This window comes from Orcinus orca, chromosome 12, assembly GCF_937001465.1.
Source record: "Orcinus orca chromosome 12, mOrcOrc1.1, whole genome shotgun sequence".
Classification (NCBI taxonomy): Eukaryota; Metazoa; Chordata; class Mammalia; order Artiodactyla; family Delphinidae; genus Orcinus; species Orcinus orca.
Window position 1 is genome coordinate 19,834,397 of NC_064570.1, and position 27,654 is coordinate 19,862,050.

General features: G+C 40.0%; 1 protein-coding gene and 1 long non-coding RNA gene across 12 annotated transcripts in view; one reads left to right on the plus strand and one right to left on the minus strand.

The window, feature by feature from the left end:
* Positions 1-27,654, minus strand: part of UTRN (utrophin) — a 1,623,662-nt gene that overhangs the window by 1,127,999 nt on the left and 468,009 nt on the right. For 10 of the 11 annotated variants that reach the window (XM_049695369.1, XM_049695368.1, XM_049695366.1 and 7 more), the window contains 6 exons: positions 21,428-21,586; positions 20,803-21,043; positions 17,532-17,640; positions 16,109-16,201; positions 4,624-4,646; positions 280-2,278 (listed from right to left, as the gene is read on the minus strand). In XM_049695369.1, the coding sequence (XP_049551326.1) occupies positions 2,270-2,278; positions 4,624-4,646; positions 16,109-16,201; positions 17,532-17,640; positions 20,803-21,043; positions 21,428-21,586 (634 nt within the window). In that variant the 3' untranslated portion in view covers positions 280-2,269. Of the gene's footprint in view, positions 1-279; positions 2,279-4,623; positions 4,647-16,108; positions 16,202-17,531; positions 17,641-20,802; positions 21,044-21,427; positions 21,587-27,654 lie in introns of those variants that run through there. The other variant, XR_007470554.1, reaches the window with a different exon arrangement.
* Positions 1-27,654, plus strand: part of LOC125960666 (uncharacterized) — a 125,211-nt gene that overhangs the window by 17,316 nt on the left and 80,241 nt on the right. The gene's annotated exons all lie outside the window — the stretch shown is intronic.

The window sequence follows — 27,654 nt, forward strand, 5'->3', positions numbered from 1 at the left end:
TACATGTTTTTAACATCCAACATTATTTATTCCCTATCAATAAGCCTTCTATCTGTAAAGGAAATTGAGAATTATATATATAAGAGGCAAGAGAGGAACACAGAGAAAGAGAGAGACAGTGAGAGTAAGAAAGAGAATGTATTAGTGTGTATGAGAGAAACTTCAGGAACACATGTAGATTTATCAGGATATAGGCTCTCCTTATATTTTATTTTCATAAATGTACATTTGAAGTTCAGAGTCTACCAGTGAACACCGCTGAAGAATATCAAAGTCATCTTGTGTTAAAATTACTTTTATTCAGGATGAAAAATACAGACATAACCAGATTAGATGATAGTCTATGATTAGTTCTTTACCACATATTTCAAAAGAACTACATACTTATTTCCCCTTGTTGTTACTGCAATATATTTCTTTATATTTATTATTCCTTAGAAGGTTACAATGTAGTGTTTTATGTAGCTTTTCCTTAATAGCAGATAGAGAACATGTTGCGCACAATTACAGGCAGAAAAAAATTAATACGTAACTTTTCAAAGTAAGGACAAGGAAGACACCAAATCTACAACTTGTAGTTCAGAGTTCAGGGAATTCTTTTTCTTTAAATAGGTGCTTTTACTGGGTATGATGTGGTCTGATAAAAGCTTTAGATTTTCCACACTGCAGTAGCATAAAGCTATTTCCAACACGATGGATGAAGACGGATCTGAGGTAGAAAGGTGGTCATGGCTTTCCTCTTATATAAAACAATTTTCTTCTTCTCAAAATATCTCTGCTGCAAATAGACACCCTTGCCCCCCAACCCACCCAACCTATTCTAAAAGAGTAGGAATTTCTAACTTTAAGCCTCCTTCTGGCCAGATCCCAGTTAAAGAGAACTCAAAGTTAAAATGTCCTGATGTTTTAAAAGCATATATGCTTGAATCAAAACACATTATTTTCATTTTTTTGGTTTCTCTACATTTGGTAAATCACATAACATGTTTAAACTGAATCAAATACATGTTAAATCGGAAGCCGAACCAAATACCCAACTGAACGCACTCAAAGGTATAAGCCAGGGTGCCAGCACCTAAGCATTAATTTCATTCTTCTATAGAAGCAGTGATGTAGGCTTTTAATGAACATTGTTCCCAAATGTATTGATCAAATGAAGGGTAATTAAATGGCTGTTCATTCACTCAAAAGGTTAAAATGAGACATTCATTAAACTTGTGTCTGCTTTCAGAAGGAAAATAACCGGGGGCTTCAAGAGTCATAGAGGGTTTGAGTATACATAAACAACTGTAAAACTTTCTTCAAAGGGAACCAAAGACAGCCATGTGTTTTGGTATCACAATTAGGTAAATGTCTGCTGTGTACTGAATGATGAAAACCAAGACCTGGGAACTAGGAAAAGTGGGACCAAGTTTTGTTTCTGCGTCAAAATGAAAATATGCTTAAATGGGCAACCTTTGGTAAAATGATCTTTGAGATTATTATAATCCTGTCATATAGATTGGAACATGAAATAAATAAAGAAATCAAGACCAACTGATACAGAGCAGGGAAATAAAATGCAGGAAAAAAAATCCCAATAGAAATGCCATTCAGGCCCACAGGATTTTTATTGTGGTTATCCAAGTGATCGCTAAAGAAATAAGTGTACGACGTCAAATAAAGTTAAACAGTATACACAGAGCTGTAGTCTAATCCATAAACATATAATATTTGATTGAAATATATGAACTTATTAATTTGGCCATATCACGGAAACAAATAAAGAAAATCTATTTGGTCATGTGGTTGATGAATTATAAATAACCAAAACATAATGGTAAAAGAGTCAAAGAAACAAATGAAGTTATTGTACAAGGTTAATATGAAGGAATGTAAAAATGTAAAATTGTCTTCTAATTCTTATGCAATTTTTATGGTTATTAAAAAGGTATCATATTAGAAAGCTCCCACCCACTTTCCCAATACTGTATACAGTATACAAATCAGTGACAAGTGTATTACCACTTCCAAATACCACTCTGTTCATTAATTTACAGTTGCATAGAAAGGGAAGAAGAAAACAATAATATATGATTATTATAAAAACAAAATATCCTTTTCTCTTTGGATAGTCAGTGTTTTACTCCTTCAGTAGAACACACAGTCAGCGCTCAACAGCATGATTCAAAGAGCCATGGAGCTTCTGATTAAATGGAACTTGAAATTGGCATTTGCTGAAAAGGGCAATACTGTAAGTTAAGAAATGTTGGTTGGCTAGATGAATACTTCACATTGCCTGTGGGAAGGGAAAACAGCACTGTCAGAACAACATTTACAGAAAACATTACAGGTAGCAGAGATGTCAACTCTTAAAAAAAAATTAAAGTGCTTTTTTTCAGAACTAGACAAGCCCTAGTTTGCTTTGTTCAATGGGGACTCTTTACTCCTATGTGACTTTTGTTTCTGGGATGAGGTCCTTTGCTCTCATCCTGAAGTTACTTAGTCTGCTTTTTTATCCACTCAGCTGATATAGGGGAAGTCTGGAAGACTTTTATTTTGCCCAGGCTGGAAACCAAGTGAAAATTGAGAAGACTTGTCTTTGTTTTTGCAGGAAGGTACCAATGTTCAGTGAATTAGGCTGGTGTAAGCACCCTGTCACTCCCTGAGGGTCTGTGGGAGGTCTCCTGCAGAGGCGGTACCCTTGACAAGTCCAACTGGTCTCAGTCCCCAGCTGGGGTCCAGACAACAAGAACTCAAGGCAGGAATTACAGTCCAAGGCTGTGCAGTGGTTCCAGTTAAAGGCTCAGGGCCAACGCACATAGGCAAGGGAGGACAGAAATCCAGGCCACACTCAGGGTAGTGGCATCAACCTTTCGAAGAGAAGTCAAACAGTTTGGTCCATCGTCCTTAAAACCCATGTCCTCCAATTCTTCTCTGAATGCATCTTTCACTTGCTCTCATGGATATCTGGATCTGCCCTGAAGACACAGCTTCAACCCAGGACTGTTTTTCATCCCTCACACTCCTCAGATACTGGATAGGTCCATACTGTGTTCTCCACAGCACTTTCTCCCTCTCCTCCCTAAAAATACCCAGCTTTGACTCTCTTGTCATCAGACTATACCACCCACTATGCAGTCATCTTCTGGTCCCTTGGTTCATGTCCCCTTACCTCCTGAAGAAAAAATGGCTCACTGTCCACTCACTATTTTTAAATGTTCATGATTTCAGTGCTCACATAGATGATGCTTCCAAAATTCTGGCCTCTTAGTTCCTTGAGCTCCTCTCCTCTGAGAATCCGTCCTCACCCTTCTCAGCCACTCATTCAAAGTTGCAAATCTGGACCATCACCAATACCTGTGTCCCCTCCAACATTTCAATTTCAATCATCCCACTTTCGGACAACCCACCTGTACCTTTCCAGCTGACTTCCACTAGGACCCCAACTTCACCCATCCTTTGGTGCTACAACCCATTGATATTTGGTCTCCCATACCTAACGCATCCTCACTTCTCTTCCTACCAAACTCAGGTGCTTGTTCAATCATTATCGTCAACCCTTTGCCTCTTCCCTTGAACTGCTGTACTCTCTTGGCCAAACCACAACTTCAACTTTGGTTAAATGCAATACTTGGCCTACTCTGGTACTGTGCTCATGAACTTGAATGTTGCTGAAGGGCCACACATAGCCCTGCAGACAGGCCTCAGGTTAAGTTCATGAGCGAGAAAGTGGTGGCCATTAATGCTGCCTGGCAGTCAGTCTATTTCTCTATCCATGTGCTCTCCTGAGCTCCAAGCAGCTACTACACATCCTCCAGTCTCTCCTCACACCTCCGATGCTTCCTCGCCGTCCGTACTCTCTGCTGAAGCCCCTGCTTCTGACTCACTAAGACAACAGAAGCAGTCAGAAGGCTTTTACTCTCTGGGATGAGGTTCTTCCTTCTCACGAGCTCTCACACCGCATCCAGTAATCTACTTCATATGCCTTTGTTGTCCCTCCAGTTACTGAAGATGAACCACCTGTGCTTCTCCTTAAGCTCTCAGCCCCTCTTGCCATTAAGGCAGTAACACAATCAGAGGGTTCACTGTTTTGAAAAGATTCATAAACAAGTTCATGAGAGAAAGTGTTCTCCAAAGATTTACTGTGGTCTTGGGAGACCTCGTTTCTAAGAGCACCTGGTAAAGAACATACTGACAGGCACATGGCTATAGCTGCCAACAGTTCTCAGCAGAATTTTAAATGAAAAATCAAAACCTTTTCCCCTCAAAGTAACAAAACCACCTTTGTGTACCGCTCCAGTCATTGCTTTTAAGTCTGTGATAGCTACCTTAAGTAGATACCTGGGAGAACAATGTCAGTCAAATCTATCCAGGGTAACTTTATATAGTACACATGAGGCCTTTAAAAAGCTGTTTGAATGCAAAAGGTCAAGCACTTGGCATTTTGGGCATTTGGAAGGACTGGCTTGGGAGGGGTACCCCTCCCTGGACTGACAAACTGTTGTATTCAATCAACGAACACGTCAAGCAAGTTTACTTATTTACATGGGGAATAAAGTAACACTAAAATCGATGGTAGCTAATCACTTACTCTAGGTTATAATCTCTAACACCTAAACCAATCAACCCATTAACTCTTACCTGTGGCCTGCCGGGGAGATTTGCTGAAAGAGAAAACAAAAGTAATCAGCTGAAGTTGGTACTGTGGTTCCCCCTTTCAGGCATGCAAAAGTGTGGACTGTACCATTCCCAGCTGTTAAGTGGATGTTAATAAGAAAAGAAGAACAGGTTTGGGGATTTTTTTTTTTTTTCTTTTTTTGCCTAGATGCTTTAACAGGGCTAGTTTCCCTAGTTAGCTTCTCATATCTCATGTGCTGTAAGATACAAAAATTCCACCCAAATATGCAAAAGATATGCCAGCTCGCTCAAATAAGTACACACTAAAGCATTCAGTGAGTAATTAGTTTTGCAAAAGAAATCTTAAAATTTCCTGCTGAAATCACGCCACATATTTAGTTTATGTATTAGAACAGAGCAAATTCTGTACATTCTACTGAACAGTACAGGTTCTGACCAAGAGGTCATTGGGGAAATGAAGGCGTGCAAGTCTTTAGTTTCCGCCACCCTTACCCCAAAGGCTAGGAAGATGGTGGCGATGTGTTTGCAGGAGAGGTCTGGCCTAGTCCTCAGCACTCAGAAGTCTTCTAGGAACTTGGGCTAATTGTGCCTTCCATGCGCTCAGTTAAGAGCATCAGAGAACTTAGAATATGGTGTCTAATTTGCCTTTGCATCTGAGCAGCTCAATTCCTTCTCGGTTACAGAGGCCATGGGACAGTGTAGCTGATCCGGTGGGACCTGGGAGGGCAGGCACTAGCGAGTCTCTTCTTTAACACCTCTGCTTTTTCATCTCTCCCTTTTACTGTGCCATCTCAAAATTACTGGACTGGTACTCAACCCTGGGGGACAGAGGGAGCTCCACCCCCGGTGATGGTAACATCTTTTCTGGGTCAAATAAGAATTGTCCCTAATCAAACAGCATGTTACTCCTTTCATCTCTCAGTTTTCTTTGCTGAGGGAAAAAAAAGACATCTGTGACCACATACTGGGTGCTCTTTGAGAAAGAAAGCAAGAAGGGCAACTTTCTTATGATGCCTGGAGGGAAAGTGTGAGCCCCAGCAGTATTGGGGGGAATGATCAGGTTAAAAAAGCCTAGTCCTACCAGGTATGTAAATTATATCAGGAGAAAGAGTGGATCTCCTTACACATATGGGAACTACACCTGTATGGGAACCACACCATCTTGAGGGGAAGCTTAGTGGCATTAGCATGAAGTACGCCATAGGCAGAGTTACGCGTCTCTTCTAAGTAACGGATACCCAAATCCAAACAGAAATCAAATCCATTTTGCTCCAAATCAACATTTTAACCCTATGGTCTTATAAATCATACTGAAAAAAATCATACAAGTATATTTTTTAAAGAAATCAGGAAAACATTGCATTGTAGTAGGTCTTCAGATTTTGATGAACATCAGTCAAGCTCAATAAATATAGACAGAAGGAGACCTTCAAGATGGCAGAGGAGTAAGACGTGGAGATCACCTTCCTCCACACAAATACATCAGAAATACATCTACATGTGGAACAGCTCCTAGAGAACACCTACTGAATGCTGGCAGAAGACCTCAGACTTCCCAAAAGGCTTTTTTCTTTTGCCCTACTCTCCAGGCACCTGGGTAGGGCAAAAGAGAAGAGATAAAACAAAGACAAAAGAATAGGGACAGGACCTGCACCGCTGGGAGGGAGCTGTGAAGGAGGAAAAGTTTCAACACACGAGGAAGCCCCTTCACTGGCAGAGAACGGGGTGGGCTCGGGGGAAGCTTCGGAGCCATGGAGGAGAGCATAGCAACAGGGGTGCGGAGGGCAAAGCGGAGAGATTCCCGCACGGAGGATCAGTGCCAACCAGCACTCACCAGCCCGAGAGGCTTGTCTTCTCACCCGCCGGGGTGTGCGGGGGCTGGGAGCTGAGGCTCGGGCTTTGGAGGTCGGATCCCCCGGAGAGGACTGGGGTTGGCTGTGTGAACATAGCTTGAAGGGGGCTAGGGCGCCACAGCCAGGCGGGAGGGAGTCCGGGGAAAAGTCTGGAGCTGCTGAAGAGGCAAGAGACCTTCGTTTCGGGGTGTGCGAGGAGAGGGGATTCCTTCCCAGTGTGCCCACAGAAGACAGAGCACTGCCTAAGTGAGCTCCAGAGACGGGTGTGAGCCACGGCTATCAGCTCGGAACACAGAGACGGGCATGAACGGCTAATGCTGCTGCCGCTGCCACCAAGAATCCTGTGTGCAAGCACAGGTCACTATCCACACCTCCCCTCCCGGGAGCCGGTGCAGCCCGCCACTGCCAGGGTCCTGTGATCCAAGGACAACTTCCCCGGAAGAACACATGGTGCGCCTCAGGCTGCTGCAACGTCACACTGGCCTCTGCTGCTGCAGGCTCGCCCTGCATTCCAGTTATGACTATCATACCCCCCTCCCCCCTCCCCCCGCCCCCGCCCCGGCCTGAGTATGGAAGAGAGCCCTAATCAGCTGCTGCTTTAACCCCCTCCTGTCTGGGCAGGTAACAGACTCCTGAGGGCAGTCTACACACAGAGGCGGGGCCAAAAGCAAAGCTGAACCCTAGGAGCTGTGGGAACAAGAAAAGAAAGGAAAATTTCTCTGTGCAGTCTCAGGAGCAGCCGATTAAATCCTCACAGTCAACTTGATGTACCCTGCAACTGTGGAATACCTGAAGAGACAACAAATGTTCCCAAAATTGAGGCGGTGGACTTTGGGAGCAACTGTAGACTTGGGGTTGGTTTTCTGTGTCTGATTTGATGTTTATCTTAGTATTTACTGCTTATTATCATTGGTGGATTTGATTATTGGTTTGGTTGCTCTCTTCCTTTTATATATATATATATATATATATATATATATATATATTTTTTTTTTTTTTCCTTTTTCTCTTTTTGTGAGTGTGTATGTCTATGCTTCTTTGTGTATAGGTTTGCTTTTACCATTTGTCCTGGGGTTCTGTCTGTTGGTTTTTTTGTTTTTGTTTTTGCTTTTCTCTCTTCCTTTTCTTCTGAGCCGTGTGGCTGACAGGGTCATGGTGCTCCGGCCGGGTGTCAGGCCTGAGCCTCCGAGATGGGAGGGCCGAGGCCAGGACACTGGACTACCAGAAACCTCCCAGCCGCACTTAAGAGATCTCCCAGAGATCTTCGTCTCAACCCAGCTCCACCTAACGGCCAGCATGTTCCAGTGCAGCACACCCCATGCCAAATGACTACCAAGACAGGAACACAACCCCACCCATTAGCAGAGAGGCTGCCTAAAGTCATACTAAGTTCGCAGACACTCCAAAACACACCACCAGACACGGCCCTGCCCACCAGAAGGACAAGATACAGCCCCACCTACCAGAATACAGGCACCAGTCCCTGCCACCAGGAGGCCTACACAAGCCACTGAAACAACTGCACCCACTGGGGGCAGACACCAAAAAAACCCGGGAACTACGAACCTGCAGCCTGCGAAAAGGAGACCCCAAACACAGTAAGTTAAACAAAATGAGAAGACAGAGAAATATGCAGCAGATGAAAGAGCAAGGTAAAAACCCACCAGACCAAACAAATGAAGAGGAAATAGGCAGTCTACCTGAAAAAGAATGCAGAGTAATGATAGTAAAGATGTTTCAAAGTCTCGGAAATAGAATGGAGAAAATACAAGAAATGTTTAACAAGGACCTAGAAGAACTAAAGAGCAAACAAACAATGATGAACAACACAATAAATGAAATTAAAAATATTCTAGAAGGAATCAATAGCAGAATAACTGAGGCAGAAGAACAGACAAGTGACCTGGAATATAAAATAGTGGAAATGACTACCACAGAGCAGAATAAAGAAAAAAAAAAATGAAAAGAATTGAGGACACTCTCAGAGACCTCTGGGACAGCATTAAATTCATCAACATTCGAATTATAGGGGGTCCAGAAGAAGAAGAGAAAAAGAAGAGTCTGAGAAAATATGTGAAGAGATTATAGTTGAAAACTTCCATAACATGGGAAAGGAAATAGTTAATAAAGTCCAGGAAGCACAGAGAGTCCCATACATTATTTACAGGATAAATCCAAGTAGAAACACTCCAAGACACATATTAATCAAACTATCAAAAATTAAATTCAAAGAAAAAAATATTAAAAGCAGCAAGGGAAAAGCAACAAATAACATACAAAGGAATCCCCATAAGGTTAACAGCTGATCTTTCAGCAGAAACTCTGCAAGCCAGAAGGGACTGGCAGGACATATTTAAAGTGATGAAAGGGAAAAACCTACAACCAAAATTACTCTACCCAGTAAGGATCTCATCTAGATTTGACAGAGAAATTAAAACCTTTACAGACAAGCAAAAGGTAAGAGAATTCAGCACCACCAAACCAGCTTTACAACAAATGCTAAAGGAACTTCTCTAGGCAGGAAACACAAGAGAAGGAAAAGACCTACAGTAACAAACCCAAAACAATTAATAAAATGGTAATAGGAATGTACATATGGTTAATTACCTTAAAAGTAAATGGATTAAATGCTCCAACCAAAAGACACAGACTGGCTGAAGGGATACAAAGACAAGGCCCATATATATGCTGTCTACAAGAGACCCACATCAGACCTAGGGACATATACAGACACAAAGTGAGGGGATGGAAAAAGATATTCCATGCAAATGGAAATCAAAAGAAAGCTGGATTAGCAATACTCCTATCAGAAAAATTAGACTTTAAAATAAAGACTATTAGAAGAGACAAAGAGTGACACTACATAATGATCAAGGGATCAATCCAAGAAGATATAACAATTGTAATTATTTGTGCACCCAACACAGGAGCACCTCAATATATAAGACAAATGCTAACAGCTATAAAAGGGGAAATCAGTAACACAATCATAGTAGGGGGCTTTTACACCCCACTTTCACCAATGCACAGATCATCCAAAAAGAAAATAAATAAGGAAACACAAGCTTTAAAAGACACATTAGACCAGACAGACTTAATTGATATTTATAGAACATTCCATCCAAAAATAACAGAATACACTTTCTTCTCAAGTGCTCATGGAACATTCTCCAGGATAGATCATATCTTGGGTCACAAATCAAGCCTCGGTAAGTTTAAGAAAACTGAAATCATATCAAGTATCTTTTCCAACCACAATGCTATGAGACTAGATATCAATTACAGGAAAAAAAATGTAAAAAATACAAACACATGGAGGCTAAACAATATGCTACTAAATGACCAAGAGATCACTGAAGATATCAAAGACAAAATCAAAAAATACCTAGAAACAAATGACAGTGAAAACACGATGACCCAAAACCTATGGGATGCAGCAAAAACAGTTCTAAGAGGGAAGTTTACTGCCATACAATCCTACCTCAAGAAACAAGAAACATCTCAAATAAACAACCTAACCTTGTACCTAAAGCAATTAGAGAAAGAAAAACAAAGGAACCTCCAAGGTTAGCAGAACCATAAAGATCAGATCAGAAATAAATGAAACTGAAAGAGAAATTGAGGAAGCAATCCCACTTACCATAGCAACAAAAAGAATAAAATACCTAGGAGTAAAGCTTCCTAAGGAGACAAAAGACCTGTATGCAGAAGACTATAAGACACTGATGAAAGAAATTAAAGATGACACAAACAGATGGAGAGATATAACATGTCCTTGAATTGGAAGAATCAACATTGTGAAAATGACTATACTACCCAAAGCAATCTACAGATTCAATGCAATCAAAGGCATTTTTTACAGAACTAGAATGAAAAATTTTACAATTTGTATGGAAACGCAAAAGACCCTGAATAGCCAAAGCAACCTTGAGAAAGAAAAACGCAGTTGGAGGAATCAGGATCCCAGACTTCAGACTATACTACAAAGCTACAGTAATCAAGACAATATGGTACTGGCACAAAAACAGAAATATAGATCAATGGAACAGGATAGAAAGCCCAGAGATAAACCCATGCACATATGGTCACCTTATCTTTGACAAAGGAGGAAAGAATATACTATGGAGAAAAGGCAGCCTCTTCAATAAGTTGTGCTGGGAAACTGGACAGCTACATGTAAAAGAACGAAATTACGGGCTTCCCTGGTGGTGCTGTGGTTGAGAGTCCACCTGCTGATGCAGGTGACACGGGTTCGTGCCCCAGTCTGGGAAGATCTCACACGCCGCGGAGCGGCTGGGCCCGTGAGCCATGGCTGCTGAGCCTGTGCGTCCGGAGCCTGTGCTCCGCAACAGGAGAGGCCACAACAGTGAGAGGCCCGCGTATTGCAAAAAAAAAAAAAAAAAAAGAACGAAATTAGAACATTTCTTAATACCATACACAAAAATAAACTCAAAATGCATTAAAGACCTAAATGTAAGGCCAGACACTATAAAACTCTTAGAGGAAAACATAGGCAGAACACTCTATGACATAAATCACAGCAAGATCCTTTTTGACCCACCTCCCAGAGGAATGGAAAAAAACCCAAAAATAAACAAATGGGACCTAATGAAGTTTAAACGCTTTTGCACAGCAAAGGAAACCATAAACAAGATGAAAAGACAACCCTCAGAATGGGAGAAAAGATTTGCAAATGAAGAAACTGACAAAGCATTCATCTCCAAAACATACAAACAGCTCATGCAGCTCAATATCAAAAAAACAAACAACCCAATCCAAAAATGGGCAGAAGACCTAAATAGACATTTCTCCAAAGAAGACATACAGATGGCCAAGAGGCACATGAAAAGTTGTTCAACATCACTAATTGTTAGAGAAATGCAAATCGAAACTACAATGAGGTATCACCTCACACCAGTTAGAATGGGCATCATCAGAAAATCTACAAACAACAAATCCTGGAGAGGGTGTGGAGAAAAGGGAACCCTCTTGCACTGTTGGTGGGCATGTAAATTGATACAGCCACTATGGAGAACAGTATGGAGGTTCCTTAAAAAACTAAAACTAGAGCTACCACATGACCCAGCAATCCCACTACTGGGTATATACTGTGCGAAAACCATAATTCAAAAAGAGTCATGTACCACAATGTTCATTGCAGCACTATTTACAATAGCCAGGACATGGAGGCAGCCTAAGTGTCCGTCAACAGTTGAATAGATAAAGAAGACATGGCACATATATATAATGGAATATTACACAGCCATAAAAAGAAACGAAATTGAGTTATTTGTGGTGAGGTGGATGGACCTAGAGTCTGCCATACAGAGTGAAGTAAGTCAGAAAGAGAAAAACAAATATTGTATATTAATGCATATATGTGGAATCTAAAAAAAATAAATGGTTATGAAGAACCTAGGCACAGGACAGGAATAAAGATGCAGACGTAGAGAATGGACTTGAGGACACAGGGTGGGAGAAGGGTAAGCTGGGACGAAGTGAGAGAGTGGCATGGACATATATACACTACCAAATGTAAAACAGATAGCTAGTGGGAAGCAGCCACATAGCACAGGGATATCAGCTTGGTGCTTTGTGACCAGCTAGAGGGGTGGGATAGGGAGGGTGAGAGGGAGGGAGATTCAAGAGGGAGGGGATATGGGGATATATGTATACATATAGCTTATTCACTTTGTTATACAGCAGAAACTAACACAACATGGTAAAGCAATTATACTCCAATAAAGATGTTAAAAATAAATAAAAATTAAAAAAATAAAAACCATTAAGCACTATAAAAAAAACCATAGCTAGTAGGAAGTAGCTGCATAGCACAGGGAGATCAGCTCGGTGCTTTGTGACCACCCCAAGGGGTGGCATAGGGAGGTTGGGAGGGAGGCACAAGAGGGAGTGGATATGGGGATATATGTATACATATAGCTGATTCACTTTGTTATACAGCAGAAACTAACACAACATGGTAAAGCAATTATACTCTAATAAAGATGTTATAAATAAATAAATATAGGCAATTCACAGTGAAAGTATGCTTGTAGATTAAAAAAAGTGAAAAAGCATTTATTGGTCTATTAGTAAAAAAAAATATTCAGCTTACTACTAGTATCATATACATTTGGATGATACAAATGAAAAAAACCAACAAAAGATTTTACACTAAAAAAATTAGTTACAGCAGTCAGTGGAAATTTTAGTATGTTGGATATAGGCAACAGAATTAAATTCCCTTCATTAACTCCTTGCCAGGAAGAGACGGAAATGCTTGCCTCTCTGCTCTGAAATTCAATGTAAATAATTAAAAGAAAATTTTAAAAGGCCATAATTCAAGGATGCTATCAGGACCAAGTGAGATATTAATCCAAGATAGAGGAATTCTAAAGTGTCATATGCAACAATATACAGACACAGTAAGAAAGAAAAAGTCATGTTTAAGTAGGCAATTCATGCAATTAGGATTTAAGAATACAATTTCATTTTAATTCCTAGACTTCCAGGAGTGGAAATTCACTTGTGACCATGCTAATTTTTAATTCACAAAGGATCAAAAGTCAAGGTTAACATGCAGATCTCAATTCATTGTATGCTGGTGACAAGCAATTTTAAAGTTCTTGTTAGTTACAGGGGCTCAAGGGATTGGTTTGCCATTAGGAGGATGCCAATCTGATTTGCTTTCAAAAAATCCTCCAAAGGTGGTCAGTAAGTTTCAGGAATGCGAAGGCTTATTAAAATATTTGCTAGCTTGAGCAACTTAAAAGGGGCAACAAAGCTAAGGAATCCTACAGAATCTTCTAAGTACTATCTGGGGGAAACTTCAACAACTAAACCTTCCTTCCCAGTGGGAATATGTAATCATTCATTCATTCATTCATTCACTCATTCAATTCAGAAATGTATTGAGCACCAAATCTATGGCAGGTGCTTATTTCTATTCTGCATCCATTTTCTTAAAGAGTTTAATAACTTTAGGCAGAACTTTAAAAATATATATCAATTTTACCAATAACTCAGTTACACCTTTATTTTTCTGGAAAGCTGTCCCTACCTTGGAGATTTTTATATTATCAAAGCAAAGTACAATATATAAATACCAAGAAGAGCAATCTAAACCCAAATTAATAGAAGAACCTCGGAAACAAAAAATAATAAGATCTAAATTTAAAAGGATTTCTAAAATAATACTATCGTCATTTCCTATATGGGATGTACTTGAGCTCTTCAAAATAACATATGACTAGTAATACTCATCCACAGAAAACTATAAATATTACAAATATTTGTGAATGTGCAAACTTTGACTGTAAGAACACAGAGCCACATCCTGTTAAGGAATCTTGGGTTTCTGCAACTCACCCTCACAATAGAGAATTGCACAGGTGAGAAGGCACCAATGCAACGTGGGAGTTTAACCTGTCATGTGGATCCCATTGAAGATATATACTGTTCTCAGGAACCCATAATAGCAATTAATGGCTAATAAGATACCAACCAATGGGAATTTTACACTTGCCTTTACGGGAAGCCAAAAAATGAAATGAATGCACCCCTCTCTTAAGATTTATTTTTGCCCTATAGTTATGTTACTATTTATTTTTAATTATATTCTCTTGTAAAATATGACATAGATCAGCCTTATACAATATCTCCATATAAGAATATACTGTGAAAAAGATTTAAGAGTAACTGGTTAAAAAAATTAAACTTTTAAAACATATCATGAATTCTTGTATAAAAATTTTAATATGGAAATTATACATTTTATATCCACTAGAAAGAATATATTTAAATATATTTCCCATGCTAGCTCTCACTGCCAATTGACTTTTAACTTGAAAATATCCATTATGATAGTTGAATAAAAACTTCTAAACAGGTCTGACTTACAGAATTTGTTCTTAACTAATTATTAACGTATTTGGATTTAAGCTGAAGTAAAAAGTAATTTAATTTTGAAACTCTGGCTTATAAAGACTATGATGAGGTTTCATGTAGCCATTAAGTAAAATATAATGTGGAACCAACATCTCTATTAAATTTAACCTTGAATTATAATTAATACAAAGATTAATCTGTTCATCTATTATGGCTGTTATAGAGCCTAGTAAATAAGTAACAATCTGATAGCATATGGGCTTCACCTGACCCTCTGAAGCTTCTGTGATACTCTACAGGGCCAAAAACCTCTGCGTGTGTGTGTGTGTGTGTGTGTGTGTGTGTGTGTGTGTGTGTGTGTGTGTGCGCACATGCTTTTTGGGGGGGGAGCACGAAGATTGATATATGGTATAGGATTCTGCAAACTTTGAGAAATGGAATTACAAATAATAACCTGGGAAATTATATGCTCCCAAGTATAAATATATTTATGGACTTGTGGAAACTGCCATATGTCCTTTAGGCAATTACTTCTGAAAATTCAGAGGAGATTATATTTCAAATAGCTGTTTCCACTTCCCACTAAGGCTGGCATTTTGTAAACTGTAGAGTGGTATAAATTGAAGCATACTTTTTAAACGAAGTCAATATATCATGTTTACCTACACTCCTGATAATGTCTTTTCCCTCATTTAAAATGATATTTTCTTAGAGGATGGAAAAGGGTGTGATGAGAAGCTGTTTTATTTATATATATATATATATATATATATATATATATATACACACACACTACATATACAGGATATATGATATATAACAGTATATGTATATACTAAAATCTTAGTCTAACAGCTGACTAGATTTAATCACCCTGAAAATTATAAATGTATTTATAAATAATCATATTTATTTAAAAGATTATTCAAAATATAACTGTAGCACTATATACTATGTATATACAGTAAACTGTTTGAAACAGCAGAAATGTTTTCTGTGAGAGCTCGGCAGAAACTGCAAGGCGGCAAGGTACTGAAAACAAAATGTTTGGGAAAAAAATCAATAAATAGCAATCATTATATAATTTCCTCTGGGATTTGAACTGTTTTTATTTGGTTATTTTCTGGCTCTTAGTTTTCATATGGAAAATTCACAGGGTCATAATCTGTGATGCCTTAAATAGTTTGGCCTTTATACAGTGACTATTTTATTCCATGAGAAAAGAACTCCAAAACCAAAAAAAACCCCAAACCAAAACAAAAAAGAAAAAGGAAAATTTGAAAATAATCCCTTTCTACACCTGAATTTGATGACATCAGAAGACAAGGTCTGAAGAGAAGAGAGGGAATTACATTAGAAAAAGCCATTTTCAGACCTTGCTTGGTATGTCACTAAAAGCTCTCTTTTGAAGTAATATACATTTCTTACTATAGCCTGCATTGAAGAGGATAATTTCTCCTTAAAGAGAGGCTTGTTTTATTTGCCTCATGTTATCACTCAGAAGGAAGACCCACGAATCCCAAAGAGCAGTTCTCACTGGCCCTGCGCCCAGGGATGTGATGGTACCTAGGCTGGGCTTCATTTGCTTCGCCGACATACGGAATGTTTGATTTGTCTTCAAATAATTTACAGTCTTGTTTCTAATATTGGTTTTTGTTATCTTACCAAAGAAGACAAAGGGCCCCACTCAGGAAAAAAGAAATGGAAGGAAAAAGCGTAGCAGTCGCGTTATGATCTTTCATACTCACAGCAGCAAGATGGAAATGTACTGTTGATCTGCTCCATAACCTCTGTGAGGTCTGTGCTGGTGTCATGAGGTGGGGCCAGCAGGTCCTCTGCCGCTGTGACAGCAGATAGAAAGAACAAGAGACACTCTGAAATTAATGTCTGGTCTTCCACCAAAACACAACTTCAGGGAGAAAATACTAGCACTGCCTCTAAATATCAAGGTGAAAATAGTTCTCCTTATAAAGGATAATTTTAGGGGAAAATTCCAAAACCATTTTTGTATTTTTTTGTGGTAACAGAATTTTACATAATTAAAACTTATTAGATGTTTCTAAAGGAAGAATCCACATGTCAGGGGAAAATTCACGAGTGACAAATAATAGTCATATTATTGCAATTTATTAGTCAGAATTCCACTATTGGGCATTACAAGTATTTTTTCATATGAGAAAGATATTCCATTAATTTCTTTTTCCTTCCTTCCTTTTGGAGACGTCAGCATAGGCTAGCTTATACTGCCACAAAACTACAGGTAGTTTTTTTTTTTTTGGCCATGCTGCGGGGCACGTGGGATCTTAGTTCCCCGACCAGGGATTGAACCCATGCCCGCTGCAGTGGAAGTGCAGAGTCCTAACCACTGGACCGCCAGGGAACTCCCACTAGAGGTATTTTATAAGATACTTTTTACTTTGATGTTTTTTAGTCTGTAATCGATAGCAAAATAGTCCTCTTATTTAAAAATTAAAATAGTATTAATATTTTAGGTTTTCTACAGATTAATGCAGCAAAAGATAAACAAATTAATTTGCTTAAAGTATGTGGTCCTCAGTAGAATTTTAGAACTTAATTTCATCAGTAACAAAATGTCATACCAGAATGCCTGGTTGACAGGGCCCTTCCTAGCAGCAGTGACAGGCTGGGTGGGACTCCAGCCTCAGATGGGGGTGGGAGGGGTGGAAATGCCTGTAGGAGCTAGGATGGAGAAAGCAGAACACTTGAGTCTCCAGCCCTAAGCAAATAAAACTATGTTTGGTGTAATATGCTTTAGTATTTTATTCTGAATGTGTACAAGTATGAAATTTTAGAGACGGGAAATTTACTGAAAAAAAGAATTGTTCCTAAGGCAAAGAAAAAAAATAAATTGTGCTCATCCCAAAAGGAAAGAGCTCTTTTTCATCTTTCATCAGAATTCAGTCCACTACTACACCTTATATAAACAAGCGCATTATAGTTCACTATTCTAAAATGTTTGCTTTTTTGGTATAGTTAAAATGGCTTTGTACTCAGCTGAGACCACAGAGGATACAAATTCCTTTATGCCCTAAGGCACCCATGTGTAAGAATGTTATTTAAAATGAAAAGCAAACAAATGGCAAAGCCCAGAGTAGACCAGGGGAGGGAGTAGACCAGGGGAGGGAGTAGCCAAGTCTTGGGGACACGGACCTGCTTGATGGAACTGTGGGCCGGGGTCCGGATCCAGCGAGTAGTTCAGTGCGGATTGCTGAGGTGAAGCCCAGGGGGAGACGCCATTGATTTGGGAATCAGATTCAGGCTGGAATCACATTCAGAGGTTAGAACAGAGGAAAGATTCAAATAACGATTAAAGAAAACATTTCCGTTTCTAACTTCCCCTCCCCAATGACAGATAATTAAATCACATAACATTCTTCACCCTCAGTCATTTTCAAATACATCTCAGCATCAGTTGGTGGGCTCACCAGTATCCACCTGAGGACCAAGTGGTCCTTCCCTTTTGATTTGGGCACCTTGAAGGACTCACTTGGTTATATGGCAAGATTTACCTATCACTGTCAGTGTCATTCCTCAATTGTTCCATTATTTTTATGTCAACCAAGTGAATTTGGAAACAGGTTTCATTCATCTTTTAAAAAATTAACACTGTTTCTCACACAGTAAATTTATCTAATTTCAAAATTAGCTCATTTTTTATTCAATCAACATTTAACAGCAATATTGGAGAGTGGTGAAGAGCATGATTTTGGATTTAGCTGCTTGGATACAAACTCAGTCACTCAGAGCTGAGTAATTCCGAGGAAATTTTTTTTTCTTTTTTTTTTTTGTGGCTGCACTGCACTGTGGCATGTGGGATCTTTGTTCCCCAACTAGGGATAGAACCCACACCCCAAGCAGTGGAAGCATGGAGTCTTCCCCACCAGGGAAGTCCCTCTGAGGAAATTTTATAATCGTCTGCTTTTTATTTATAAAAACTGGATTTTTTATTTATAAACTAGTGGTAAGAGTGCCTGTGTCAGAGGGTTTTGTGAAGGAGGTGATCAATTAGTATTTCTAAAGCAATTAGAACAGAATCTGACACCTAATAAATACTTCACAAAGGCAGAAAGTTTGAAATTGACAAGTACATGGTCAAACTAGAAAAGTGTGATCCACTGTAAAGGGAATGCAGAAGTTACAATGTTTTTGTTTTGTTTTTTTTAAATATATTTTTAATAAATTTATTTATTCATTTATTTATGGCTGCATAGGGTCTTCATCGTTGGGTTTTCATTGCTGTGTGCGGGCTCTCTCTAGCTGTGGTGAGCAGGGGCTACTCTTCGTTGCGGTGCGTGGGCTTCTCATTGCAGTGGCTTCTCTTGTTTCAGAGCCCGGGCTCTAGCACGTGGGCTTCAGTACTTGCGGCACACGGGCTCAGTAGTTGTGGCTTGCGGGCTCTAGAGCACAGGCTCAGTAGTTGTGGCACACAGGCTTAGTTGCTCCATGGCATGTGGGATCTTCCCGGACCAGGGCTCGAACCCATGTCCCCTGCATTGGCAGGCACCAGGGAAGTCCCAGTTACAGGGTTTTTGATGCTGATTTTTCCATTACATCTATATAAGCTGAAGTCTGGTAGTTTTGCTAGTTTTTACTATCAGAGTTGAATTTTCCATCAACTTCTGGCATTCACGCTAAGTCATTAAGAAGGGATGAGAGCTCCACAGTCTGGAATACGCAGAGCCATTTAGATATCCGATTTCTCGAAAAGCATTACTGTGCAATTCTGAAGGCTCATGAGCCATTAGGCAGCTCTGTCTAACAGGAGGAAGCTAGTAGGGGGAGGTGAAGGTGAGCAGAAGAGCCTTCGGCTCTCTTAAGAGCATCAACAGACTACAGCAAACAAAGCTTTCAAGCACAGCTTCCTTCTACAACAATTCTACCTATGCAGTAAGTCCTTAATACTCACACTTCATATTCTAGAAGAGTTCCAGAGAAAAGTCATCCCTTACCCAGGCACCATTCAGAAACATCAAATTCACATTACTAACAATGTAGCTTTTCCAATGTACAGGAGTGGCACCAAGATAAGCTTCAAACATCTCAAAGTACTTAGAGGAAACCAGCCAGGCCCTGGGGAAGGTCTAATGATGCACAATTCCAAAGTAAACCTTCCCCCAAGCAGTCTCACAAAAAGTCTGGAACAGTGACAGACATTCAGAAAGTATAAGGGGTATTCTGTGGCCCACTGTGCAGGTAATGCAAAAATTACACTGTTTTGAATGATTCTGACATGTTAAAAGATACTGATAGCAACTGCGAAAAGATGGCTTTCTAAAACTTGAGAAAATCACTGGAGAGAGAGTTGTTTCTGCCTTTGACTCAATAAATCATTTCTGGAGAAAGTCATTCCTATTCACTATGTAGGGGCCCCGTACTGCATAGGCCAGAGAAAGAGGCAAAAGATGACATGAATTCTCATGTCAGGGATTCTTCAAGAGAGAAAAGTTCCAGGTCCATTTGCTGGGATTCTATACAACAGACACCTGCTGCAAAGACATCTTCACTACCAGTTCTGTGACATGATGCCTATGCTTTAACTGCTAGATGTAATCAGGTACTTAATTCTCTATAGTGTGTTGTGTCTTTATAGATGATACTGCCTTATATATCATACTATTTTGTTATGGTCTCTAACAAGATTGAAGGCAAAAAAGGCAGAAGCTGTATCTGATGCTTCTTTTATATCCCAAAGAACAGTGTTTTTCAAAATTGCAGGCTATTACCCGTTGATGAGTTATAAAACCAGCACTAAGAAAGAAAGACAGAAGAAAAATAAGAGGGAGGGAGGAAGGGAGGAAGGAAGGAAGGAAGGGAAGAAGGAAAGAAGAAAGGAAAAAAATACCAAGTAAGAGACAGCATTTTTTAGTAACAGCAATTAGCATTCTGTATTCATCATACATGCATTCATTCATCATAATGCAAGTTGTATTTTTTATTGTCAAGAAAGTCTGCAAACAACTGCCATAAAACACGTTATGGCAGGAAATAGTGGCTATGTTAGGAAATAAAAACTGCAAATTAATAAACATGTTACCTAATTTCTTGAAAATAGCTCATTGGAAGGAGGTTTTACCATGAAGAGTTCCTTTCCCTTAATGCCCACAGATGTTTCTTTCCCAAATGTAATTTATGCAGATATATGTTATAGGATCTTTTGCCTTAAACTATTCAGAGCTGAGACAGATTTCAGTGTTAAAGAAGAACAGGCAATTCCATCTTAAGCTGGGAAAACGCATTTTTTGGTGCCAGTGAGCCTTTAATGCTTATGTTTGAAGAGGGATTTCTAAGCCAGTCTAAATCCACTATGGAGAGGAGAAACCGGAAGTGAACCTCTCTACCAACTCTGGGACTGAGTCCCATGGGATATGGGACTGGGGCAGATGGGGTGGGGACACGTGACATCAAGTTCCGCACACTCTACCTGCTCTAGCAGCTGCCGAAGTCGGTGGAGCTGAGACTCCAGCTGCTTGTTGTGATTTTCCAAAATTTGCATCCTAGCCTCCAGCCGACCTTTATGCTGCCTGAGGAGTTTTGCTTCTGCTATAAGTTCTGAATCCTCCGACGTGTGATGAGGAGACACAACAGAGTCTGGAGGGGAGCCAACAGGGAGGCCCCTTCTCAAGTGTTGCTCCTTCAGCTGCTCGTATTCCACTTGCAGATTTCTAGTGCAGAGAAGGGAAAATTGGCATTAGTATTGTATACCTCACCTTCTCACCAAAATCGTCTATGAGCTTGTGCCCGTGCTACTTACTTCCTCATAGGTAAAAACACGTACAACCATGATATAAGCAAGCATGAATAAAACTGTACTTTTAAATAAACAAGTGCTCTAACAGACACCATCCCTGAACCCTGAAATGCAGCTGTAATCTGCAGCCAGCTGCCCAGTGTGTTAATGTCCTCTTAAAAGTTTGCCTCCACTGTACTTCCTGGACAATAGTCCTGAAAAAAGAATGGGTAAGGGTCATGTTGAAGTGAACATGAAAGAATTCCCCATCAGAAGTTTTCCCAGGGTGACACATCTTCTCCTCCCAGGTCTAGCACACCTTTGTTCTTCCTCAAGGTCAGCAATGATCCGCTCCAGTTCTCCGCGTTCTTCCCTCTCTACCGACTTCAGGATCTGAGCGGGACTCTGGGGCTGGCTCACAGGGGACTCCCCTCCGAGCGTCTGGCAGTACTGCTGGATGAGGGCATGCTCGTCCTCCCTATGGAGACAAAGGAGACACACACAAAGGCTCACAGCTGGACATGGATGTCTCTGGAGGTAAAGGAAGGAGAAACGACGATGGTCAGGATGGCTACTGACCCATGGCTGCCTTAAAGCTCAGTGTCCCAATGACCTCATTTTAAAACTCTGGGAAGATATTTTACCTAATAGTGTATGTACACTATACACACACCCCAACATTCCATGCTTTGCCTTTGGTCTAACATGTATATCTCACAAACCTTAGAAGAGATATTTTACTCAGCAGAGGATATAAAGTGCAACACTTAAATAGTTAATGTAAAAGACTTTACAGGGAAAATCAATAACTGAATGCCAAAAGAGTAGGTTAAAAGACTGCTAATTAAAAATAAACTGCTATAGACTGTTTCCCCTCCCCGAAATTATGTTGAAACCTAATCCCCAGTGTAAAAGTGCGTGGCGGTAGGGTCTTTGGGAGGTGATTAGGTCATGAGGGTGGGGCCTCTAAGATTAGGATTAGTATCCTTATGAAAGAGACCCCAGAGAGCTCCCTTCCTGCTTCTGCCATGTGAGGGGACTACAAAATGACAGCTATGAACCAGGAAGGGGGTCCTCATCAGGTACTAAGTCCGCTGGCTCCTTGATCTTGGACTTCCCCGTCTCCAGAACTATGAGAAAAAAATGTTAGTCATTTATAAGCCACCCAGTTTGTAGTCTTTTGCTGTAGCAGTCCCAATCAACTAGTTGATTTCACTGTCTTTAGCATGTGGTTAAAAGCAATTTTATAATGCTTTGTAACCCAAAGCGTGGGAGAAGCAAATCCTTATATTCTTTCATTTAAATAACTTAGCATAAATTATAATTGTAGATATTTATAAAATAGCTACAGATATCTTCCTTGATATTATCAGCATGTCACTTCTAGGATCAATCATTCTGCATTAAACAAGGAACTCCATTTAACTGACTTGGGTTCTCCCACTTTTCTAACTACTTGTCTAATGAACTAGACATATTAATAATGTGGTCAAATCTAATGATTGACAGAAACAGAAGTATAACAAAGTAGACAAAGTTGATATGTTTACATGAAGGAAATGCTTATCAGCAAGACTGGAATCCTTCCCTTCTTTTACCAGAGATCCAGTCAGATCTCCTTGTAAATGTGCGAATGACAGACTTCCTGGCTAATACTAGCAGGAGAGTCCTGCTATAGAATACCTTCGGCAGATTGTACCTGATCTGTTTTGACGGCTTTTGGTAAACAAATCCTGGAATCTATGGATTTATAGGATAGGGCTTCAGAAAAACATCTTGCAAGTTATGTAGCTATCAGAGTATAAAATGGAGCTATTCCATGACTGAACCAGCTCCCTACTGTGTAAGTGATGTGACTGCAAATATCCCTTAAAGACCTCATCTGTTACCCTGCGGTCAGAGCACATCCTAACGCAGCCAGAAGTAACCTGGTGAGTGGCACGGGCAGTCCTGGACCTTTTGCTTATGAGTACTGCTTGATACTAGGTGAGATCTTTGATTCTGTGAGTCTAATTTGAAAATCCAACCCTGTGTTATCACACTTTACTCTGATAAAGCAGGGACATGAAATTGCATCTGAGGTAGTGAGTTCTTAGAAAAGGTATCTCCTGAGCACTGAGATCAGAGCGATATAAAGAAGGAACTGAAAATAATGACTGTTAGGCCTGCAAAACAGCCAAAGCACAGGTTCAAATGAGCCACTTGCTGATTTACTTTGCTTCCTTTATCAGTAAACCTCCCTAATCTCACCACCTTTCTACTATCAAATGAATGAAAAAGGAGTGGGGGGCTTCCCTGGTGGCGCAGTGGTTGAGAGTCCGCCTGCCGATGTGGGGGATGCGGGTTCATGCCCCGGTCCGGGAAGATTCCACATGCCGCGGAGCGGCTGGGCCCGTGAGCCATGGCCGCTGAGCCTGCGTGTCCGGAGCCTGTGCTCCGTGACCGGAGAGGCCACAGCAGTGAGAGGCCCGCGTACCGCAAAAAAACAAAACAAAACAAAACAAAACAAAAAAAAAAACAAAAAGGAGTGGGACTCTTTCAACACAGTTAGAAACTGGAAATAAGAAACATAGATGGGAAGGACTGAAATAAGCTATGGCATCGTCCTTTGATTACCTGTCCTGCGAAAACACCATATGGCTGTGAAATAAATAAGGGAGCCCCTCAGAAGAATCTCATGCTTGCTTCTAAATTTAGAAGGGTGAGGATAAGACGAGAGAATGGGTTCTGCACCAATGCAGAGCAGCAGTGTTTGAAAGCAGAATCCAGGGACTTCCCTGGAGGTACAGTGGTTAAGACTCCGCACTTGCACTGCAGGGGCATGGGTTTGATCCCTGGTCGGGGAACTAAGATCCCACAAGCTATGCAGTGAGGTCAAAAAAATAAATGAAAAAAGAAAGAAAGAAAGCAGAACCCAAAGCTCCTAGGAGGCCCATGTAGCAAAATCAAACAGAAACTTGGCAAGGAGGTATGTGCGTGTGTGTTTGGAGGTGGGGGAGGGTATTTTCCTGAGAGGCAGTAAATGGGTAATTTATTATTATACCCTAAACATAACTGTATTATGAAGGAGCAGAGAAGGCTGTGAGGCTAATGTATCAACACCACAGGGATACCAATTAGCTGCTAAGGATAACAAGACTCTAAGTCAGTGATGCTTGGAGGCACTCCATTCAATTTAAGTGAAGAGAGAGGCCATAAGAGAGGATTAAAAAGTACAGATCTAATAAATGGACAGGACAAATGGACAAAGCATAAAAATACAGTGCATATAAACTAAATAATAAAATGAAATAATAAAGCAATAAAAAGGTAAGAGTAGAGGAGAACATTTGCAAATATTTCTCAGGCGAAAAAGAGTATAGAAACTAAAAAGACTGAGTATGCAAAAAAGAAATAATAACAAAAGAAAAATGATCATATATATCCCAGTGAAAATGTTATCTATTCAGGATAAAGCATCTCAAGAAATCAGCCAGAAATCAAAACAAAACAGGAAATCATTTGTAAAGAAAGAAAAATGTTTAGCTTCCAACTCTCATAATATTCAATGTCCAAAGTCAATGGACAAGGTCTAGAGTCCTAACCTAGCCATTCATATGACCAACCAGGTCAAGTAAATGTACAGCAAAGCGCTTTGTCCGCAATTTCCTTCCTTTAAAGATTTTTTCTGTTCCAGGCTTCAGAGTTGCAAACAGCAATGCCAGTGCCAATCAGGCCAGCCCCCCAATTTGATCCTTCCACATACAACAGTGTCGCTCAAGGGCAGATGGCAGATGGAGTGAGACATCCTGATGGCAATGGCCTAAGGAGATGTCCTTAAGTTCCAGCTACTCAGATTCCCCAGGACTATCCTGAGTCCTGTCTCTTTTTGAGACATGGTTGCTCAATTCCTCCTTGAAAGAAAATTAGGATCCTTAAAATTAATGCCTTTAAATTGTCCACAGTCAGACTTTCAGGAGAAAAGGGAATATTGGGAATTGGGTTTATGTGGGCCCACATAAACCACGAGATTGATTCAGGTCTAGGCTGGGGAGGTAGCAACCCATGATGCATGGAGGTACAACGACTAATTAACCAGCTTCATAGAAGATGAACATTGTTAGGAGCCAGGGAGCTGGTTTCATTGACCAGTTTGAAGGACAGAGAAAGGCTCAAACTGCAGATACAAATGACTAAAGGGCCTTGGGTAACTTAGAGAGAATTACAAGTTCAAGTCTCAAAATTCACATCTCAAAGCCATAGGGCTTTCTTTTATTGCCTATGGCTGAGATCACCCAAAACCAAATTTGGGAGATTGGGCCCAGCAGATGTTGAATTACAAATTTATTATTGTAATACTTATTCATCTTGTCAAGTCAATAGTACTGATTGGGGCTTCCCTGGTGGCGCAGCGGTTGAGAGTCCGTCTGCCAATGCAGGGGACACGGGTTTGTGCCCCGGTCCGGGAGGATCCCATGTGCTGCAGAGCGGCTGGGCCCGTGGGCCATGGCCGCTGAGCCTGCGCATCCGGAGCCTGTGCTCCGCAACGGGAGAGGCCACAACAGTGAGAGGCCCGTGTACCGCCAAAAAAAAAAAAAAAGTACTGATTAAAATGAAAATATTTTAAAGGTAAATATTATACATTTAAGGGAGAAAGAATGACCATTCTATGTCAAACCACTGGATTTTAGGTCCAGAGTAGAGTTTCGAGGGTTAAGTCCTTGTTAGCGTTCTCACTTGATGGAACCCCTGCATGTTCACAGGAAAAGAACCCCAGAATACTCAGTAGTTCAAACTGTGAAGGAGCAAAGAAATTCCAGATTGGCTTTATCAAAGTAAGATTTATTAACATATTCATTAAGAAAATATTAATGTACCAGTAACTGGAAAACAATTTCTCTTTAGTGATTTATACATTCTTACACTATTAATCTCCCATAGAAGGGAGAATTTGGTTCCTTGCCTTTTCCAGCACCTCGAGGCCACCACATTCCTCCATTTTCAAAGCCAGCAGTGTAGCACCTGTAAAATCTCTGTATCTTACCTCTGCTTCTACGGTTACCTCCCCTTCCCTAACTGACTCTCCTCCATCTTTCAAAGACCCCTGCAACTACACTGGACCCACCTAGATAATCCAGGATAATCTCCCCATCTCAAGATCCTTAATTTAATCACTTGTGCAAAGTCCCTTTTGCCATGTAAAGTGACACATTCATAGGTTTCAGGGATTAGGATGTCGACTTCTTTGGGGGCCCATTATTTTATCTACTTCAAATGCCCTCACCATGTTCCTCCCCTGTGGGAACACTTATCCATCTCCCCTCTAGTCTGTAAGATTCCTGAAGACAGATCGACCTTTATCTATACAGTATTGGACACATGGCAGTGGTGTGCTGCTAAGCGTTTACCAGCAGGTTCTCTACTAGATAAATATATAAAAAGGCCCTGATTTGTAGCATTTTTAATTCTATGGTTTAAATACCTTCCTCACGGCCAATTTAAGCTAATGACTTCACAGAATGTAGAGCTGCGAAAAGATACACAGTTGCAGCACACCACCTGACACCCCAAGAGCATAGATAATAGTAAAGGGAAGTAAAATAATTAGGATGTGATGAGTTTTGAGTATTACTTTTGTTTTTATTTTAACCGAATCTATTGAACTGCAGGTGTATACAAATGAACTTGAATAACGGCTCTGTTTAACAAGAAGCTTACAAACTTCTTGAAAATTTAACAACCAGCTCTCACAATTGCCTCCAGCACGCTACTGCAAGGTAGGGTTACAATAAATATTTGCTGGATGGAAGAATGAGTTAAGATATCTGCTGATAGTATATTAAAATGTATTCAGCTGTTAGTCATCTGATTACTGTCTTTTCTCAGGCACTGGTGCTAAATTTAAAAATAAATAGTGCTTATTCTAATTTGAAAATAGGAGAAACTAAATTTGAGCATTGCCTTTACTCTGTTCACAAGATGCAAAAAACACATTTTAAAGAATTTAAGTTTGGTTTTAATTATTTTGGTTTTAATGCTTATTTTTAAATTTTGTTTAATTCTTTAGCTATCTGTCAAACGTGGTGGAAGTCATGTGGATTTAGGATATTCAAGATACTAACTACTTTATAAGAAATACATACTAGGAGGTTAAACATGAAACAAGCATTATGAATATGCTATTATCTTGCTTTGGGAATTGTTCCAAACTCACAGTACATTAATAATAAGGTAAATCACTACTGCATTATTATATAGTATTAACTTGCTAATCTTTGAAATTTAAAATTGAACAATCTCCTGAGAGCTTTTATTTATAAGCTTAATGACAGTAAAACAATTTTTTAAAAATACTGACAAGAAGACATTCCATGTTAAGAGTGCCCTAAGGTATTTCACCTTGGCTCTCTCCATGATCTTTTTAGTATAAAACACCTAAGAACCATGTTCTACAACTTTCCTGGTTACCTTACAGCTTCCCACCAGATCCAGACCACAATGAATCTGTGCGAGTCAAGTAGACTTGACACTATTGAAATCTTTTAGACATCACTCAGAATTTAAAAT